The 20,104-nt window shown below is 36.4% G+C and overlaps 1 protein-coding gene across 19 annotated transcripts in view; it reads left to right on the top strand.

Moving 5' to 3' along the window:
* ERC2 (ELKS/RAB6-interacting/CAST family member 2) overlaps window positions 1-20,104 on the top strand; it is a 488,016-nt gene that overhangs the window by 99,381 nt on the left and 368,531 nt on the right. For all 19 annotated transcript variants that reach the window (XR_003993765.1, XR_003993764.1, XR_003993761.1 and 16 more), the window contains 2 exons: window positions 5,409-5,483; window positions 14,134-14,289. Coding sequence is in view for 2 of the 19 variants with exons in the window: in XM_030501570.1 (XP_030357430.1) it covers window positions 5,409-5,483; window positions 14,134-14,289 (231 nt within the window). In the remaining 17 variants the exon portion in view is untranslated. The remainder of the gene's footprint in view (window positions 1-5,408; window positions 5,484-14,133; window positions 14,290-20,104) is intronic.

Raw genomic sequence — 20,104 nt, 5'->3', positions numbered from 1 at the left:
ATATGTTAAAAATAAATTCCTATGTGTTAGGTTTTAGTAGTATTCTGGTTAAATAGAATTTGATTGGTCTTTCTAATGGTATTTTTGGCTGAAGAAACACTAAGTAAAGTGGCTGTGCTTTTACTTAAATAATTGATCGGAATATTAATATACTGCTGATTTTAAAATTTAAAGTTCAGACAAGCTGATCATGTAGAAGCAATACCAAGGCTTTCTTATCCAGGAGAATGGAAGCAGTCTGCTTCGAGGTGTTTGAGAGAACTAGCAGCTCCTATACTATTGCCTGCTGTGATTTACAGATTTGTACATTTTGCCTAGGAATACAGGAAGCTAGATTTACTGACACAATGGTTTCTTATGCGTGGTTTTGCATTGCCTTAGGTATGGTATGGTTGCTGCCATCTTTAATTATCTGTCTTCTTCCAATGGTTATTTGATTCTGATGTCTTTGTTCCTATTATATTGTTATTTTTTATAAATCTTGAATTATGTGTTAATTTTTAAAAATCTCCTGGTTAACAACTCCATTTTCCTTCTGCTCTTTAATCAGCAGAAGCTTACCATTGAAATGCTGGCGCTCACTGACAGTTTCATGATACCTTCTCTAAATTGCCTACTTTTCTAAAAAAGTCCTTTCTAGCACTTTGTATCATGCTATTTTAGGCAGTTTTATGTAAATAGAAGGTAAAACCTTGAACTGCGTTAACAACATTGGTTTAGCCTTTTGTTTAAGAGTTTTAGCTCAATCTCATCTGATCAGAGCAACACATAGTCAGTGATGTCTTAGGAACCTTAATAAAATACATCAGACAGAGAATAAAAGGAGCATCAGTTTGCAGCACTCTGGCTTTCCTGCAGCCAAGTATCTTCTAATAGAGTTGGGATAAAGGAAGTTTCAGTTGGGTTTTAATTAGTATTAGGTTCAGACTATGGTATGTAGTGTGCATTTTAAGTACCAGTTGATAATGATAAAATCTTACAAAGTCTTTTTAACCATTTCTGAACAAAAGAACAGGACTTATCTTCCACCATTAGCTTAGGAAATAAATGATATAAACTGTGTCCTCTTGGGATTTTTTTGATGTTTAAATTAGTGGTAAAATTGTGTGCTTTAGTTACTTCTGAGGCCAACACAAGATGCTAATCTAATATCCCAGAAATATACGAAAGGAGAAAGCAGTGGCTAGCTTTGTTTTAAGACTCATTTTGGTCTAAAAGCAGACAATATTAGAGTAAATTTAATGTGAAGAAAAAGATCTATTTACCTGTCAATTTTGTGTGCATGTGTTAATCACCTTGGCGACTGAGCCTCATCATGAAATCCCAAGTGTAGGCATCTTCAGGTTATTCAGAATTATAATGAATTTATATGTGCTAAGTGGTTATTCAGAACTGCTACCAATTGGATTGATACAGGTGTCAGGGGTTATAATGAAAGTGTAATTTCATAAATGAGTACATCTCTGAGGGATTATTAGGGTAGACCTTGATGGTTGCAGAGATGATGGCACAAGTAATTTGTCATGGGTAAAAGCATAAGCATCAAGAGTTCCATTCTATGCAGTTCAGGTTAAAAGAAACTCTCCCTGATGGTGTATTTTTTCTTTTTAAGTTTTTTATAAACCTCCCTGGGCTCTTTATTAAAAAAATTAAAAAGACAAAGCGGCATCATTCCAAAAATGATGTAATGGATAAAAATCTGGTTTCCTTAGGCTATAAGGACTTAATGAAACATTCGGAATATCTCTTGGTTAGCTGTTCAGTCAAATTTGAAACCCTCTAGATGACCTCTGGTAGTAAACCAACCAGTATAAGGTATCATGCGCATAAAGTGGAGTATCCTTGAATCAGTACCCCAAAAGTATATCCCTGAATCAGGTACCCCAAAAGAAAAAATGCATACATAGAACAACATAAATTCAAGAACTGAGCCTTGTGGGAGTCTCCAAACATTTGAATCTGATTGGAAGAAAACCCACACAAAATAATAAAGTGGGAGTAATTTTCTGATCTTCTCCAGAATCCTAAAGTCTGCTTCATTTTGCCATCAGGGATAGAGAAGAAAAGCTTTTAAGTCAGCCAGCATCAGATTGATTCATAAAGCAAACAGGAAAAGTATTATGAGGCAAGGCTTCATGCTATGATAGACATCTACGAATACTCATCTTTGGCAGACTATTCATCTTTGGCTAAGGGGGTGGAAACTCTGGTTTGTCTCCCTGGGTAGTGTGTGGAATCCTGTTTATATTCCAGCTCAGTTTATGTAGCCTTGGGGAGCAAAGTCTGGTCTTAGAATTAACTGTAATTTTTGCTGATCAGATAGTGGTATGAGTGGCCAACTATTTTTCCATGACTTTTGAAGATCTGACAAATCTATGACATATTATTATTTTTTAAAACATTTGTGTAGTGAAGGTACTTGTTTCATCTGAAACAAACAGCTGGTGGTGATTGAGAGATTCCCTGTATAGGTGATTTGCAATGATTTCTTTCTTTTTATAATGTGCAGAGTTAGTTGTATATATATGAAAAACACCCAACCAAGCAAAACCCTACGACAAACCAAAACCAACAACAACCAAAAATCCAAACAAAGAAACCCCCAAACACACACACAAACCCAAGTACTCCATTCAGATGTACTTTTTCATAAATGCCCAGTGCAAAATCAGAAGTTCATTATTGTCGTATGTTAGAGGTAGTTTAAATATACATACGTGTATCTGCAATATATTTAATTGAACAAAAAAAGCATGCAGACCTACTTAACTTTAGGTATGCATTCAAACACTTGCATCGGATGTGATGCTTGAGAGCAGTGCTGTGGTCAAGGTACCAAAAGGCTATTTCAGGTCAGAATCTAATAGCTAATGGTTATGTTTTTGTGCATCCCTTCTATGGAAACAGCAGAGTGGGCAAAACAGAGTAGGCATGACAGAGCATATCCAACTGCTTGCTTTATATTGCCAGGGTTCCCAAGAGCTTCAATCATGTGCTAAGGTATTATCGTTAGCTATAGTACAAAGAGGGAATGAAAAACTGCCCAAGCCCCATTACGTTTGTGGGCTAGGGTCATGAACAGAGGACTCTGAAAAATGAGATCAAACTGGTACGAGCTAAATACTCTTAATTTACCAGCCATTTGACCATAACTTGGCTGCTTAACTGTAATCCTACAGATCATAGTATTGATCTCTTTATGTATACATGAAGTTTTCTGTTAACCTATGGAAAGCTGCTTTTATTTAAACCAAAAATTGCCAAACCTGACAATTTTGGGGATGAGTGTCTTTGTATTATGTCCTGACATATAGTACATTTCAAGTAATTTATGTTCAGTTAAATGTAGCATACATGACTAACTTGTCCCTTTCAGTTATTTTAATATATTAGGCCACACAATTTTTTTTAGTGTATCTGTTAAAGATGTTAATTATCAGTATATTTTAATGTAACAATGTGCCCCAAATCACTTCTACTACTTAGTCTTTAAATAGTGTTTGTTTCTCAAAATCACTGGTAAGCAATATGCTTGTTGTTAAACAGAACAAGAAACTGATGGATAGTTCATGGTACAAAAAATTATGTCTTTTATGCTTGTGGGCTATAAGGTAGGCAAGACCAGAAATATGCTAGGATAGGCTGAGGCGGGGCAGGATAATAAATGTGCACAATCCATAGTTGATTATATAGTTAATAGTCTATCGATTGTTAAGTTGTATATTGTTCATTGTTTAACTCAAGAGAAGGGGATTTGAGAGATAGGAATAAAGAGAATTAAGACCCAGAGTGTTATGTGTGTTATGGTTTGGTTTTTTGTTGTGTTTTTTTCTCTTTTTTTTTTTTTTTTTTTTTTGACTCCTCCACCCTGGAGAGACATAATTTGAAAGACACAGTTGTTCAGGATTTGGAGTCAGCTAATGTCTTTGTGGTGAATGAACTGAGCTTCACAGCCTACTAGGCATAAATGTATTTTTTGTAGTTATAAAGTTAGTTCGAGTGTGTATGTGGAGCACTGGGGTAGAACGAGCAGGGAGAGAAAGAAATCTGCCATGGTAGTCCTGTCCTTTAGAGGGGAAGGGCTCTGAAGGACTAGAAACAGGACTGTATCTGTCCTGTTACAGTTTCGTTTTATAATAAACTGCTCAGATGGTTTGTGGGAAGGGTATAAGCATCACAGTATTCTTAGAATCATAGAGTAGTTTGGGTTGGAAGGGATCTTCAAAGGTCATCTAGTCCAACCCCCATGCAGTGAGCAGGGACATCTTCAACTAGATCAGGTTGCTCAAAACCATGTCCAGCCTGGCCTTGAATGTCTCCAGGGATGGAGCATCCACCACCTCTCTGGGCCACCTGTGCCAGTACAGGGGAATGTGGGGAGGGAGGGGGCACAGGGCAGTATGCGGGCTGTGCGCCCCCTATGCGTGGGATCTCTGCTGGCGAGAATGGGAGCGCCTGGGTGAATGTGGCTTTCTAGGTTCTGGAGTCCGAGGTTAAATCCCCCTTTCCCTGCGGTCAGCTGGCTGAGGGGGCCCCTCTTAGCTCTCTTCTTCCTCCATCCTCTCAGCTGCACACAGGCTGGGACGACACAGCCAGCTTAGGCTTTTTGCCTTCTTAAATGATGATGTTTCATTACAGCTTTACATTGTTCTTAAATGATGATGTTTCATTACAGCTTTTCATTGTTCTATGTAGACATGTGAGTGTTTTATTGAGATATTTCATACCGAGGTACAACTCCTGTGTTTTATAAAAGAGTGAGTGCTGCTGTCTTCATACTCGTGGTTTTTTTTTTTCTTTTCTTTCTTATAAAGAGCAGTAGACATTAATTCTGTTAGGTCTTAACTAATGGAATCTATTTTTATTTTACCTGTGGATTAAGATGCATGAAAAATAGTATGAAAATGTGAAAACTGAAATGTAATTGCTACTGTAGAGGGTGCTGCATCAACCCACTTTAATTATTATCTTTAAAATGTCAAATTTAAATATAATGTCTTTAAATTTCTTATTTCAGATATTAAAGGAAAAACTAAGAAGAACCTACAATAATAGATTTCAAATGGCTTATCGGCGAATTAGTAACACTATTGAATGAAGTTTTGATGTTTAGGCAAAAACAGCAGCATTGTATTTGGACTAATAAATTACTTGCTGGCTTTGTCACCACTGACATCAATTATTGATAGGGACTTCAGAAATAGTGCATGTGCCGTTACAGTTGACTGTAATATGAGATAGGGACTGCAGCGATGCTGGAGGGCTTACGGAGAGGGGAGCACCTGTAGCATTTACAGTTACATGCTTCTAATAATCAGACTTTTATTTTGCTGAAATAAATTCATGTGAGTGATTAAAATAATGGAAAGATGAGTCGTCAGGCTTATTTCTATCGTGTCCCTCCACAGGAATTACACAGAAGAACCCAGCTTCAGCCTGAGCCAGCAAAGACGAAGGCTCTTCAAACAGTTATTGAAATGAAGGTATGGTCTTTGCATGTTTTCCCATGCATTATTTTTGTACTATGAACTCGTGTACTGCGTATGGTTGCGATGGAGTTAATTTGCCTCATAGCAGTCTGTGTGGTGTTACATTTTGAATTTGGGGCCAAAACAGCCGTGATGACACACTGATGTTTTAGCTGTTGCTGAACAGTGCTTACACGGAGTCAAAGCTTTCTCAGTTTCTAACTCTGCTCCCCCCACACCCTCAGCAAGTAGATTGGGGGTGCACAAGAGGCTGGGAGGGAATGCAGCTGGGACAGCTGACCTGAATTGACCAAAGGGTTGTTTTGTACCACAGGATGTCATGCTCAGTAATAAAACTTGAGGGAAGGACATTTAGAGTTACAGCATTTGTCATCCCAAGTAACTGTTAAGCATGATGCCCTGCTTACCTGGAAACAGCCAAGCATCTGCCTGCCGATGAGAAGTAGTGAATGAATTCCATAATTTGCTTGGCTTGTGTTGCACATCTTTGTTTTACGTATTAAGTTTACTTTATCTTGATCCATGAGTTTTCTCACTTTTACTTTTCCAGTTCTCTTCCCCAGTTCTCACTGAGGGGGAGTGAATGAGTGGCTGTGTGACATTTAGCTGCATACCAGGGTTAACACACAACTCCTCCATTTATAACTTTTACTATTAAATCATTAAATGCTTCCTTTTACTTCTCAATTTACTTTGCTGTGAATTTAGAAATAATTAGTATTTCTCTCAGTTGTCTTAATAAGACTTTATTACAAAAATCAAGTTCAGCATTATGGAATAATAAGAACTGCATATTGCTTTTTAAAAATACTCAGGGCTGGGGAGAAGCAGTTTCAGGTGAGCCAAAGTAGATTGAATAAACTGACAAACGGAAGAAAACACAAATTGTCCAAAGTTGATGTAAAAGTCTTTTCTTTTTGAATTTTTTAAAAACAATGCTTCTGTTGATGTTATTTGGCCATCATTTTCCATCAAACCTAAGGAAAATATTCATTGCATCAGCAGAGTGGTATGACAAAACGTGATGAAATTCCTTTCTTAGTCCTAAATTTAGTTTACTCTTTTTGGTTATATAATATTACTAAAGTGTTGTGGCTTTTTCCCCCCCCCCAATAACAAAAGATAAAAATAATAATTTAAAAAAGTGAAAACTGATATTTTCACATAATTCCATGAATCTGGAATGTACATCTTTAAGAAAAATACCATGAGACCTGAAATAATTTGTGAGCTGGCAGTGCTGCCTGAAACACATTAATGATGGTCTTTCAGTCTTAAAAGGAAGTGCAAATTAAAGGCCTCATTTTGCCAGTGACTTCTGTTACGAGCAAATGAGTTCAGCATGTCTGAACATTGTGGTAAATACACAGTTACAACAACAGCAGGACTTCATAAATATAGTATCTGCCTTTTAATAGATAACAATGAGTTTGGATTATATGAGTAACAAAGAAGGTACATCAGTTTCAGTAGTCTGTCTTCTGATGTGTATTGCCTTGGATCTTCCCTGGTTATTCTGATTCAGAAGTCTATGTATGAAATCTAAAACATGTATTTTTGCAGTAAGTTGTTATTTGAAGTATATGGGAAAGAAACTTGTTTCTATTAACATTCAGTATTATAAATTGAAAAGTTTTGGGATACAGAAATAGTGTGTTAGAATAATTTATGGTCTCCTGTGTGTGTTATTAACAATGTAAAGGTTATGTTGCAAAATAATTTGCAATTCCTTTTCCTGTACCAAAACCCTTAGGAAAAAACAGAGACGGGCTGGGAAGGACATGACACATGAATGACACACATGATAACTGTAGTTGCAGCCAGTCTGACAGTGTCTGTCCCTGAAGACAAAGTCTTTTCTGTGTCTCCCAGGAGAGTATGGTGTGGTGTGTGATGTTCCCCTTCTTAAAAATCTGATCTTTGTAGTGAGGGCTTTCATTTGTCATGGATGGGACTGTAATCATGTTGCTGGAGCATTGTAATGCAGGGCTGCCTTTTGGCTCTGAGGCACACAGTTGTTTCTTTTCCTGTGAACACACAATCCTTTGGGGTTGCCCTGTCTAAAACAGGCCTAATATTGAAAAGAAGAAGGGACAAATGTAAGATGTTGAAATCCACATGATTAAACAGCAGTTTTCATTACAAGTTCCAGCTTTGGAATGTTTTCAAGTAAATTTAAATTGTCTTAATCCAGACAGCATTTGTTTTGAAAAAAATGTGGAACATTTGTTTTGAATGATCAAGCATTGAAGTAATTATTTCCCTACAGTGTTGAGGGTAGAAGGAGGGAGAGGATTACCCTGTAATATGGCAATCTGAGGCCATACACTCCCCCGTGCAGAGGCTCCAGGCAGTATACATTTCTCTATACTGCACCCAACCCCTTCCACCCCCTTACCACTTAGCTTTTGTCTGAGTCCCCTCCATGGCTCCCCCAGGCTCTGCCAGGAGGCAGCTTTCCCTCCTTCATAAATCCCTCTATTCTTTCCTGTGGTTTTCTTCTGTCCCTTGCCACCGCTGAATGCTTTCTGTCCCTTTTCCCAGTCAGTCCTCCCTCTCGTTCAGTGAAGTATACCTATCATCTCATATGTGGTTGTTTTGGTCCTAAACAGCTTTTCTTCTGCACTGCCTTTCCTGTCATGCTTCTCATTTCTCTCTGAAAACTTTGCAAGTAGTTGCCTTTTCTTATAGTAACTGTGTTTTCTGCATAACTGTTGTCTCCTTGACCAGTGTCTATCTTCTCTATACTTATTAAAAAAAAAAAACAGGGGGGAGGGAGGCAAACAAAAAAGATAGAAAATTTACATCCTATGTTTTAACTCCTGTTTCTGTTGATTTATTTATTCATTTTCAGGTATAATCTTTCAGATTCATTGCACAGGCCTTTCTTCTCTAACTTTCTGGTTTTGCTTTAGACACATTTGCTTCCAGATGTCACGTCTTTTGTTTATTCTTTCCCCTTACATTCTTTATTCTCTATTCCCTTGCCTGCAACAGACCTTCTACAGAAGCCTTTCTTTTTTCTGGAAAGCAGAGTCACAGGACTGAAGGAAGGCAGGATGCTTCCTTTTTCATGTGGCTCTGTTACTCCGTCAAGCTCCTGTTTCTCTGAAACTTGAATACTTCTTTGCATATTGTGTGCTGACAAATGCCAGATCACTGGTATGTCTGAATATGAGTGATAACTGAAGTTTGATTAACACTGATTAATATCATAAAAAAGAGTAAAAGGAAGCACACTTCTCATTTCATTCTTGCAGTAAGAAGTACACCTGAGCACATAAATCAAGTCAAAACTTACTCATCTTTATGAGTTCCCACGCTGAGAACTGAATTCTGTTGTGGAGTCCGCAGCACAAGACAGGCACAGACCTGTTGGAGCAGGTCCAGAGGAGCGCCACAAAAATGATCAGAAGGCTGCAACACTTTCCTGTGATGAAAGGCTGAGAGAGTTGGGCTTGTTCAGCCTGGAGAAGAGAAGGCTCCTTGGAGACCTTCTTAGGGCCTTTCAGTGCTTAAAGAGGGCTTATAAGAAAGACAGGGACGGACTTTTTAGTAGGCCCTATTGTGGCAGGACAAGGGGCAGTGGTTCAGTTTTAAACTGAGAGTAGATTTAGATTGGATATATGGAAGAAATTCTTCCTGATGAGGGTAGTGAGGCATTGGCACAAGTTGCCCAGAGAAGCTGTGGCTGCCGCCTCCTTGGCAGTGTTCAAGACGTGGATGGATGGGGCTTGGAGTAACCTGATCTAGTGGAAGATGTCCCTGCCCATGAGGGGCTTGGAACTAGATGAGCCTTAAAGGTTTTTTCCAATGCAAACCATCCTATGATTCTGTGATCTTGTTCAGATGGTTCTGGACTTAAACAAGTGATATTATTTGGGAGACAAAATCAGAAATAAGTTGCCTACAGATATGGCATAAAGTTAATCCTAAGTGTAGGGTATTGACCATCCTGAAATATAAGTGGTCTAGCAACAAGAATTAAAAAGCATTTAAAAGTGTTAGACTGTTAAATAAATGAAAATATTTGTGGTTTACCTTACTTGCAGAAAGAGACATCTTTATGTATTGATCCAGCTTTCATATTTCAGGTATGGGTTTGGTTCTAGAAAAGTGTGTCTGTGTGTTTGCAGTGCAGCATACTATTACTGTTAAGATTGCATGAACTTTCATTTTCCTTTGTCTTCAAAAATAAACCTGAATATTCTCTGTATTAAATTGACAAAGTTAAAATAAGTATATAGTAAGAGTAGTTGTGTATGGTCTGTTGATAGCATGTGTGCATATATGCATTTAAATGTGAGTTTTATTAAATGTGAAGTTTCAAATATTTGCTTCTGATTGCTTGTTGAATGCCCTACAAGCAAGATTTTTTGCAGACATAGTTTAAATTTATCAGGTATTTAAAATGATGAAGAGTAGCATTTCATTACCTTTTGTTTCAGAGGAAGACTGGAATGCTGTAGTATTTACAAATTTTTTTGCCCAATTTTCAACCCTTAAGTGTTCAGGAAATGTACTATAGCACTCTTGTTATAAGGACTGGGTACATAAGGATCATGAAACATTATTGTAGGAACTAATTTATAAAGTTAGTCTCCTTTCTATTCTGGAATATTGTTTTCTTCAGCATCAGGATGCATACTAATTGTTTCATGTTCTAAAGAGATGGATTTCTGCTAGGTCCAGCCTAGAAATAGCCCTAACCTCTCTCTCAGAATATCTGTAACACTATTCTAATAAAGGGGATGAGGAAAAAGTATTGGTTATTGCTGGAAGGGGAGGATAGATTAGGGTGAATACCTTGATCTCTATCACAAATCCTGCTATATAATCTTAATGTCTTTTAACTGATTTAGAGGGCCTGACTGGAAAAATCTGTACAAACGTTGCATTGTTGTAGAACTGAAAGACATTTATTAGTACCATTTAATACTAAGCTGTTTCCTTAATATTACTGCAAAGGAATCCTCTTTGTGATTCCACACAGACCCATGTAGTTTTTTTAGAATATTGCTAATGTGGATAAGACTTAGAGGTTTGAAGGAAATACTGCATCTGTTCCTATTTCAGTTTCTGAAAGATTGCCAGACCCTGTGCCACAACAAGAGCTGGTTGAAAGTTTTCCAGTTGAAGTTTTCTGTGGGAAAATGCTGATTCAGCCGAATCAGAAGATTTTATGGGAATGTGCCTATTCTGTCAAAACTTCTAGTTAAAGCAAAGCTATCCTAACTATCGACCCTGTTAGCACAGCTCCCTTGTGGCAGTATGCATTGGGAGCTCTAGGCTGTCTCTGTTATCTTTGACCTACAGGGTTCCTCACTTGCTAGTGGTTGTCCAGGCAGGAAAATTTTAATGTTTCCTAGGCAAACCAGCAGCCTATCTAGCGTATTTGCAGAATTGCTGGTCCTGTAGTGTTCATACGTAAAGGAACAGTACTTTTGACTCCTTGAACAGCCCGTGAATGAAGGTGATGTCTGGCTTCTCTTCTGCCTTGACATCACCTAATGTTTTTTATAAATTATTCTGAAACAGATTTTAGTCTTCAAAATTTGTGGAATTTCTGGATTCTGTTCCAATAAAAAGTTAATACGAACCTGGCAGTGACATTTTTTTCTAGAGACAGAAAAACTAGTTTTTGCACAGCTGTAATCACAGTATGCAGAGATTGATTAAAAATAAACTTTTCCTTGGGGAGTTAAAACTTGTGACAAAGTGGAAGCACAGAAAATGTCTCCACAGGTTGTTAGATATTTCTCATACAGCTTAAATGTTATTCTGTGATGTACAAACCTTCGAAAGAGCGTTAACAGGCTGTGCTGTGAATTATTTCTGCCATGTTATATTTGCAAACATGTAAAATACAAATTCAGTACAAAAAGCTGGACTCTTAAAGACTTAGCTGAAGAGATTTGATGAGGACTGCTCCCAGATGTGAGATGCCGTAACAGGTCATGTAAGTATTGATATATTTCAGTGAAAATCATTCTACAGTACAGTGAAGCTCAGGTTTTGCTTTCATCTCCAATAATAGGAGTAGAAAATTTCTAAAATGAAGTCTGATGGAGGAAGCTGATTTGATTGTAATATCTCTGGGAGCTACAAAAATTTATTGTTGTATGTAAGCCTTAATAGCTTTTAAAATTCTTTTTTTCTCTTTCAGTATTTTTCTTTTTGAATAATTTCTCTAAATGATAAGATTTAATGAGAAATCTTCCCCTTTGTCTTTTTCATTCCATGTCAACCTTTTAGTTTACTTTCCTCTTTGGGGGGGAGGGGAAGTTTATGGAAAAAAGTTTTGTGAATGGAACAGTTAACATCTTAAAAATGTTTATTTTCTGTCATGTGAAGGGCTGGTCATTTAATAGAAAGATGACTTTTTTTTTTTATGATCATTCATACAGCTTTTGCTCTAGGATATGAGTAATGCTGATTCCATGAACAAATATTAATAGAATTTTAGGATTCTGCTATTGGAAATGTCATGTTAACAATCTTAGACTAACATACTAAGTAATTTAAGTTGCATTTTACCTATAACTTGAAAAGTGTTATTCAAAAAACAACTCCATAATTATATTAAAAGATAAAGGCATATACCATTGAAGTTGACTGGAAGACTTCCAGAATGGGGGTGGGGGTTTGTTTTTTGAAGTTGCCTCCCTAGTCAGGTCCTTTGTGGTTTTTACTTCAAGAAAGGAAAATGTGGACTGCTGATTATCATCAGCATTTTCATTATCAGATATTTTCCAGAAAAGAAACAGCTAGTTTCTTTTCTTAGGAAAAAGATAAGAAACAGCAGGTTTCACATTCACTTTTTTTTTTTTTTGTTTTGTTTCCTTTGCCTTCTGGCACTTTGTTCTCTTTCAGCTGAAGCTCCTTTTCTGAAAGAGGATGTAGTTAATTTGGAAACTTGTAGGCTGCATGAAGGGATTTGGTATTCCCCTTCAAAGTGTATTACTTTGCCTATATGGCATGAAAGTATGTTTGCTGTCATGGAAGACAGCTCTTCTCAGCTTCTATTTTAAATTCCTTTGTCTTGAGATTTCTTATTGAAAAGTTTTACATCAGTGAGCTCTTATCTGGATTAAAACACACTGAAAAACTTTTCAGATGGGAACCACAATGTATTTGCATAGTTATAGAACCCAGAAATGTATCTGCCAGTGAAACTAGTATATCAGTGTGATGCAGGTGGATGAATCTGCGTTCAGCAGCAGGCTAGGTGTATTTTTCCCATGTTCACAATGTTGGAAGAACACAAAATTTGACAGATTTTTTTCTGTTTCTTTTCCCCACCACCTTATGACTTTTTTTTAAGTGAAAACTTCATTCTGAACTTCTTAAGTATCTGGAAAGGAGCTGACTGCATAAGTATCACAATTCTGATTCACACTAAAATTTCCTGGTCACTTTGTGTGACTGTAAGCAAGTGCTTATCCTGCTGTCCATTTTAAAGCCATTGTCTTTGTATGGTTGAACTGCTATATGTGTACATATATCAGTATAGTGTTATATTAATTTACTATGGTTTTGATCGTGCAATTGAACAGAACTGTTCAATGAGGGCATGGTCTTTCACAGAAGAAATGTCCTTTTATTCTGCTGCTAATTTTCAACTTACTTTTGAATGAGATTATTTTTGTGATCTACTGCTAGCTGTGGTCATAGTATCATGATTTTCTGATGTTTTCAGAACGCTATTTGCAAAAGAGAATAGGCAAGAAAAACACATTGAAGTCAGTCCCACTTTTAGGAAATACATTCATCTGCTTCTACAATTAATTAGATTGCAAAGCCATTTCTGATTAATTATTAAGGCATTAATCATTTAGTGTGCTAAAATCATAATACAGTTTACTAGTGAAATACTGAACATATTTCAGTGACATCAGACATTCAGGCTTAAGATCACTGTACTACAATTACTGTGGGAGTAATGACAGAAAAAGTATATTCTTTCTGCCCCACTGGAACTCAGGAATATTTGCCTGCAGTATATTGTCTCATGATTGCAAAGCCCAAATGAAGAGAGAAAATCAGAGCTTTATCCTGTCAGATCTTGAAAAACCTCCAGAGATGCATGACACCACCTCTCTGGGCAACCATTTCCAATGCTTTTACTCAAAGTATAACACTTGCAGGTGTTGCAAGGCTGCTTTTGGGTCTCCCCATAAGCCTCCATTTCTCTAGGCTGAACAAGCCCACTTGCTTTCCCTCTTCTGTGATGTAGAAACTTTTTAGTGATTGTGGTTTTGTTTATTTTGGGACTCATAATAAAAAGTGCTGTGGCTGAATTAAAAGAGGAAAAGTATATGAGGAGACAACCTTTCTTCCTCTTGACAGCAGGCAGAACTCTATGGAAATAGGGAAACGCAGCCTCAGGCTGAGTCACATAATGTAGTGGCCTGCCATACTGTAGTGATGATGTACTGGACTTCCTAGGCTAAACTTCATGTTTAAGAGCTGGGATGTATAGCCAGACCTAGATGGTTAGCAAAACAAACAAGGTATGTTGTCATGTACATGTGGAAATGGGGCTATCTTATTATTTGATGTTCATGCAAATACAGATATACTTCTGTTACACTATACTGTATGTTTCATATATTTTTCAATACTCTCTTTTTTTTTAACTTAGGATACAAAAATAGCTTCACTTGAGCGCAATATAAGAGATCTTGAAGATGAAATACAAATGTTAAAGACTAATGGAGTTCTGAATACAGAGGACCGAGAAGAAGAAATCAAGCAAATAGAAGTTTACAAGAGTCACTCAAAGTTCATGAAAAATAAGGTAAGGTCTGTTAATAAAATAGCTCAATGCTGTTTAAGTTATGGAAACAAAAGTTTTAACTTGACCCTTTTCAACACAAGCAGCTCTCTACACGTCTTTTGTTAAATCTCTACTATGCAATACTCAGTAGCAATGGAAGAGTGAAGCATTTGGGATAAATAAAAACCTTTTGACTTAGGAAGAGATAAGGTAAGAGGCTATTTCACCACTTCTGCAAAGGCTACTACAATCCCGAGTGTATACTGTGTTCCCTTTTCCCTTTCTTGTGTATGGTGTTTTAATGTTGTCATTTTGAATTAGTTCATATTTTTGACTTGCACCATTTTGGCATAACTTCATTTGTGCTTTTTTCTGATTTTGATTGTAGTATTACAGTAAGAACTGCTGTTCCATAGATGGTGCCAAATTGCAATCTTCTCGTATTTTAAAGACTTGCAATTTGATGACTTTGTTCCTGAAAAGTACCTTTCATTTCAAATTACTGTACATAGATAATTATAAGTTCACCACAAGCAGATAGTAAATATGTAGTGATGTAACACATTTCCTGGTATCAAGCTCACAATACAGTATTGCTTGTTCATTATTTTAAAGTACATCAGAAATAAAGCTTGATGTCCAAATTATTGCCCCAGCTGGTCTTTGATTTTGATGTGCTCAGCTGCTTTCTAGGTAAAGATGAGCCCACCACATAGTCTTTTTTATGAGTTCTAATATTTATTTTCTGATATTTTTATAATTGCTTTAAAAATTGTAAGAAATATATGTAATGTTACAATCTGTGCTGGTTTATTCCCAGCTCTCTACCTCAAATGCGTTTGTTTATGAAGTGACAGAATACTGAATTAAAGTACTTGATAAAAAGAAAAAAAAAGTTTGAAGTTACGGAGACTGAGACTGATGGTTCCACTGTCATATACAGAAATTTAGGTTTTGGAAATAGGATTTTAAAATATTATTTATAAGCTGTACTAAGACAGGGCAAAACAAGTTACAGCAGCCTGAAGAGGATAGACTGAGGAGGAAGGCAAGGCATCTCCTCTCTTGCAGGGATGTTAAAAAGTTAACCATAGAGCTAGAATAAAATCTAGTCAAACCCCTTTACTTGTCATGCTTATTATGAAATCTTAATTTATTTTAACAGTCTTTCCACCTCAGTTGTTTGCTTGAGTTCTTATTCTGTTTAAATATTTAGGGGTTTTTGTGCACATGGATAGTGCATATGTGAAGTTCTAGTGAATGGAGATGGATTGATTCACTTTTTCTGAAATGTGTGCTTGTAACTCTGAAAAAACTGCTTGAGGAGAAGCTGGTACTAAGACCTCTCTAGAGGCCATGTAAGTGAAAGAAGTAGGAGTTAATTTGCTTAAAGTGTAATTCTCTGCCTACCATTGTTGATGCTAAAAATACTTAGTGTTGCTGTTTAAGTACAAAGTTTGCATTATCAGGTAGATAAATACCATAACAGTTCTTTCAGAGTTGGGCAAGCTTCAATGCAGCTTGTCTGTGGTTCCAAGAATAAAATGCTGTCAGCACCTTCTGGAGAGTCTGAGTTCTCTGATTCCTGTTTTCTTCTGTAAATTAGAGCTTCATTATCTTCTTGACAAAATGATTTTATTTTGTCTGAATTCCACAGTAAGTATAAAAGTAAGAAAATTCACTGCTGTGTAGTATTGGATACCGAAGATTTTTCATCTTAGAAGAGCTCTTACTGTCTTCTGCTTTGGAAACTCTAGTATCTTGTAAACTGCCTTACAGAAAATGCTTGTGTCTTAGGACATTGGAGCACATTTTTATCTTCTCCTGGGGGTTTGTGCTACAGACGAAATGGAAGTGTTAGTGCCTATGTGGAATTAATCCAGATTTATTAAAAAAAAAAAAAAAATCCCAAAGAATATATTTATTAAAGTGTCTGTTAGGAACTTTACCTACTTTTCAGTAGCTTTAAGAGGCATTATCATCAGGAAATTATTTTTCCAACTTATCATTAATTTCAAAGCAATTCAGTTTTAATATTTTACAGCAAAATTCCTAATGCATCTCAGCAAACCTGTTGATATAAAAATAATGTACAAAATCTAGTATTTTGTTAACGGTCTTCTGATGTTTTTTAGAGGAAGAACTTCAGTATATTCCTGTGCCACAGAAAGGAGATGGATGAGAAGAGTATTAAACATAGCTTGTTTTGTCACAATCTTCTGATCTTTGATAAATGCCGCATTCTGATGAAACTGTCTGTTTTCTTTCACCAGTCCTCTTCTTCCACTTAAAATTGAGATTTGCAGCAGAAGATATTATTTTTATCATTCATCTCAGAACCTTTCAAGGTGGAAAAGTATTTATGTAGCTGTCAGCAAGCAGATCTGATTATACCTGATTTGTTGAACCTGAGATTGTTGAAAAATTCTGATAAACAGAAGTCTTGATTGATGGCAAAGAGCAGAACAAAACTCTTCCCACAGTTAACAATCTTAGGTGCTATAAAGCTCTTAATACGTCACATTTATTCTTGAAGTATAACTTGTTTTAAATCTGTTCTTGATTTAAATAAATGGGAAAATGTTAAATGGATGCTAATACTGAATGTTATTTATTGTACATGAGTGGCAGAGAATGTCGGGGAGTGTTTCTTTTCTTAACTAACTCTTAGTAATACTCACTCCTTCCAAAAATAGAATCTTTAATTTTGACTTGCAGTGAAACGGAAGTTGTAGAAATGAGAAAGAAAACTTGATTAGGTTTTTTTTTTCTGGCCCACTTGATGAAGATTGTTCCTGCTCTGTTTTTGAAGGGACAGAAATTGCCATCGCTCACACAATTGTCCACAAAAATTGTCCAAACAAGTCTTAAACTTTTCATGGCTAAGGTATATGAAGCTTCAAATGTCTTGATTAAGGATATGAGGAAAACATATAGGATTATATGCATTTGAAAAATGATTTCTGCTCTGCAAGACTGCTTTCCCTTATCTAGGGTTCATCCTTTGGCTAGCAGCCAGATACTTAAGGGGACAGTGATGCATTTTTTTTCAGGTGTGAGTTTGCACTTTGGAATTTAATTAGCCCTTTGAGTATTAGAACTCTCGTGCTATCTCCACAGGAATGAATATGAAAATCTAGTGGTAGTTGTACTAATTAATGAAGTTAGTACAACTTCAGCAAATTACCGTTAAGAATTGATTAGGCTGCAACAAGGCACTCTGTAATTAACGACTGTACGTAAGAACTTTTCACACTGTGTGAACGAAGCGTGCAAGTTCTAGGTGATCCTGTAGGAAAAATATACAGAAGAAAAACTACAGCTTTTTTTTTTGTGCATAGGCCTGGAAATGTGATAAACACTTGAAGAATAGACCTTGACTGATATAACCTGTAGCATCTAGAGACAGACTTGTAGAGCCCACTGTATGCAGCCACTTCATTAGCATTGCTACTGTTTTTCTTTACTGAAATCCTTCACTCGAATAAGCAGTTTTCATTTGTCAAATAAGACCAGATCCTTTTGATGGTTAAATCAGCATAGTTTCATTTCATTCATTAGTAGAATAATTTACTTAAGGATTTATCTCATTAATCTTAACGTGCAGTATTCAGGGGGAAAGCTCTGATCATTTTGTTTGCTTTGTTTCCCAGTTACTGTATGTAATGTCATGTGAGATTTTGGTCTGTAAAAATAGTGATGTAAGAAAAAGGAAAATGGTGTTCTGGAAACGCTGTTATCTAAGGAACTGAAATTATAGGAGGTGACAGAGTCATAAATTAAGAAGGCAGCAAAGGAACTAGGGTTTCAGGAAAGGAGGTGAAGAGAGATCATCTTGGACATGGTGAAAAAGCAGTGACAGGCAAATTAGACATTGGAAATATGTGAGATAATTTGTAGGTTATCTTCATTGTAGTCTTTATAAAGTACAAAAACATTTTTGCCTTTGTTTTTGCATTGAGATCAGGAGATATCACTGAGTTGTGACTGTTGATCTTCCACACCACTCAAGATATAGTGAAAATGCTTGTACATCTGCTGGAGACAGAAATTTATTTCATGCCCTGTTTAATTTTTTTTACACACTAGTAGATAATGCAGAACTTTTTAAATTTCTGTGCCTTCTTGTTATGCCTATGGTATTTTTGATACTTCTTTTTTTTAATTAAAGTTTTAGTACATTTTCACCATCATACTTTAATAAAACACCAGCCAAAACCATAATTATTCAACACTTTTGGGGGGGGGGGGCGGATTTATTTATTTATTGATTTATTTTTAATTTTCATTTGAGAGCTCTAACACATTTTTAAACTTCTGATAATTTGTAGGTCTTGTAGCCAGAACTTTATACTAAACACATTCTGTTTCTAAACCACAAAGAACATACCTGAAATGGAAATGAAGCTCTTTTTCGTTATTATTATTTCTCAGGGTGTGGGTTGTGTCATGGAAAGAAGTGGGAAGAGTTTCTTGGAGAGATTACCCGTCTGCAGTGTTCACACGGGTCTTGTATAAAGCATGTGATGTAATTCAGATTGGCTGCAGATCTACGTTTTGTCTTTATATCTTGTAGACAGATTTTCCCATTGTTCATTTTGTATACATTTCTGTCTCGGTTGCCATACTTGCTTACATATTCTGGCAAGGCATGGAGGAAGGTGGTTTGCATTCAAGAGAGAGTTTTCTCTAGCAGTTTCTTAACTGCACGCTTTATGTTTTCTTGACATCTGTTTTTTGTATGCTCCTTTTTTTATTTTGAGATTTTCGGACTGTGAAGGTGACTGCTTTCAGTGCCAGTATAGATTCTTGATTTTATACAGTAGCTCAGGGGTGGCTAACCACATATCTTAACCAGCTAGACAAACATATTGAGATTTTAAAAGAGAAATAAGGAATAAATACAGTAAGACATGCATATGGTCTATAGTTGGAAGAAACAGGTTTTTTTAAATTTAATTTTTAAGGATACACTTACAATGTAAAACAAAATAGAAATGCTTCCAGTGACTGTGCCGTACAATATTGAACCTGTGAAATACTTCAATACGTGGGTCTTTATGACGTGGTTGAGTGAGATCAGCCTGTGGGTACATTTTCTTTTTTTCCTGGGGATTTTTGAATTGCCTTCCATCTCGTCTTTCTGGATTTCTTACATCCCAAATAACTGTTGAGATGCAACTGGTGAGAGAGGATGGAAAGAGCTCTTCCAGGACTTCTCTGGTTGTTGCAGAATTGAAACTTGAAATTTAAAGAAAAATATCTAGGTATGACAGTCATCAAGAAAACTTTCAAATATAAAGGGAGTGTAGTTTTTCTGACTTACACAGGTGCACTGAGGCATTTTATTTCAAATAATCCTCATGAGGTTATGTATCTGAACTCATCTGGTGACCAGTGTTATTTCACAGGATTTAAGAATAGCTTTACGTCACCTAATTCACCATCCTTTAGCATCATTGTGTGTATTGTCCGGTGCTTTGTTCAGATTCATATATTCTAAATCCACCACATTTCTGCATTCTGTGGCTACCTCTCCCATTTATCATTGTGACATGACATTTTCTGATGAACCTTAAATTCACTTAAATTCAGAAGCTCTATCTTAGTGACTGGGTTTCTGCTGTTTCCCTTAGGATGTGCTTTTACAATCTCACAAACCTTTCATTCTGTAGAATTTTTTGTAACGTTTTCCCCAGACTTCTCTTAAGTTAATCTCTTTGGCTTGGCTTTTCTAGTACCTGAGAATTCCGTATGAACTGCCAGGGAGGAAAAAAGGAGGTGGTAATGGTGGGTAGCAACGCATTTGGAAGAAGAATAAGGTTAAAATTCCACT

Source organism: Strigops habroptila, chromosome 11 (assembly GCF_004027225.2).
Source record: "Strigops habroptila isolate Jane chromosome 11, bStrHab1.2.pri, whole genome shotgun sequence".
In the NCBI taxonomy this organism is placed as follows: Eukaryota; Metazoa; Chordata; class Aves; order Psittaciformes; family Psittacidae; genus Strigops; species Strigops habroptila.
The sequence above is the reverse complement of the archived record's forward strand: the minus strand, read 5'-3'. Positions and strand labels throughout refer to the sequence as shown.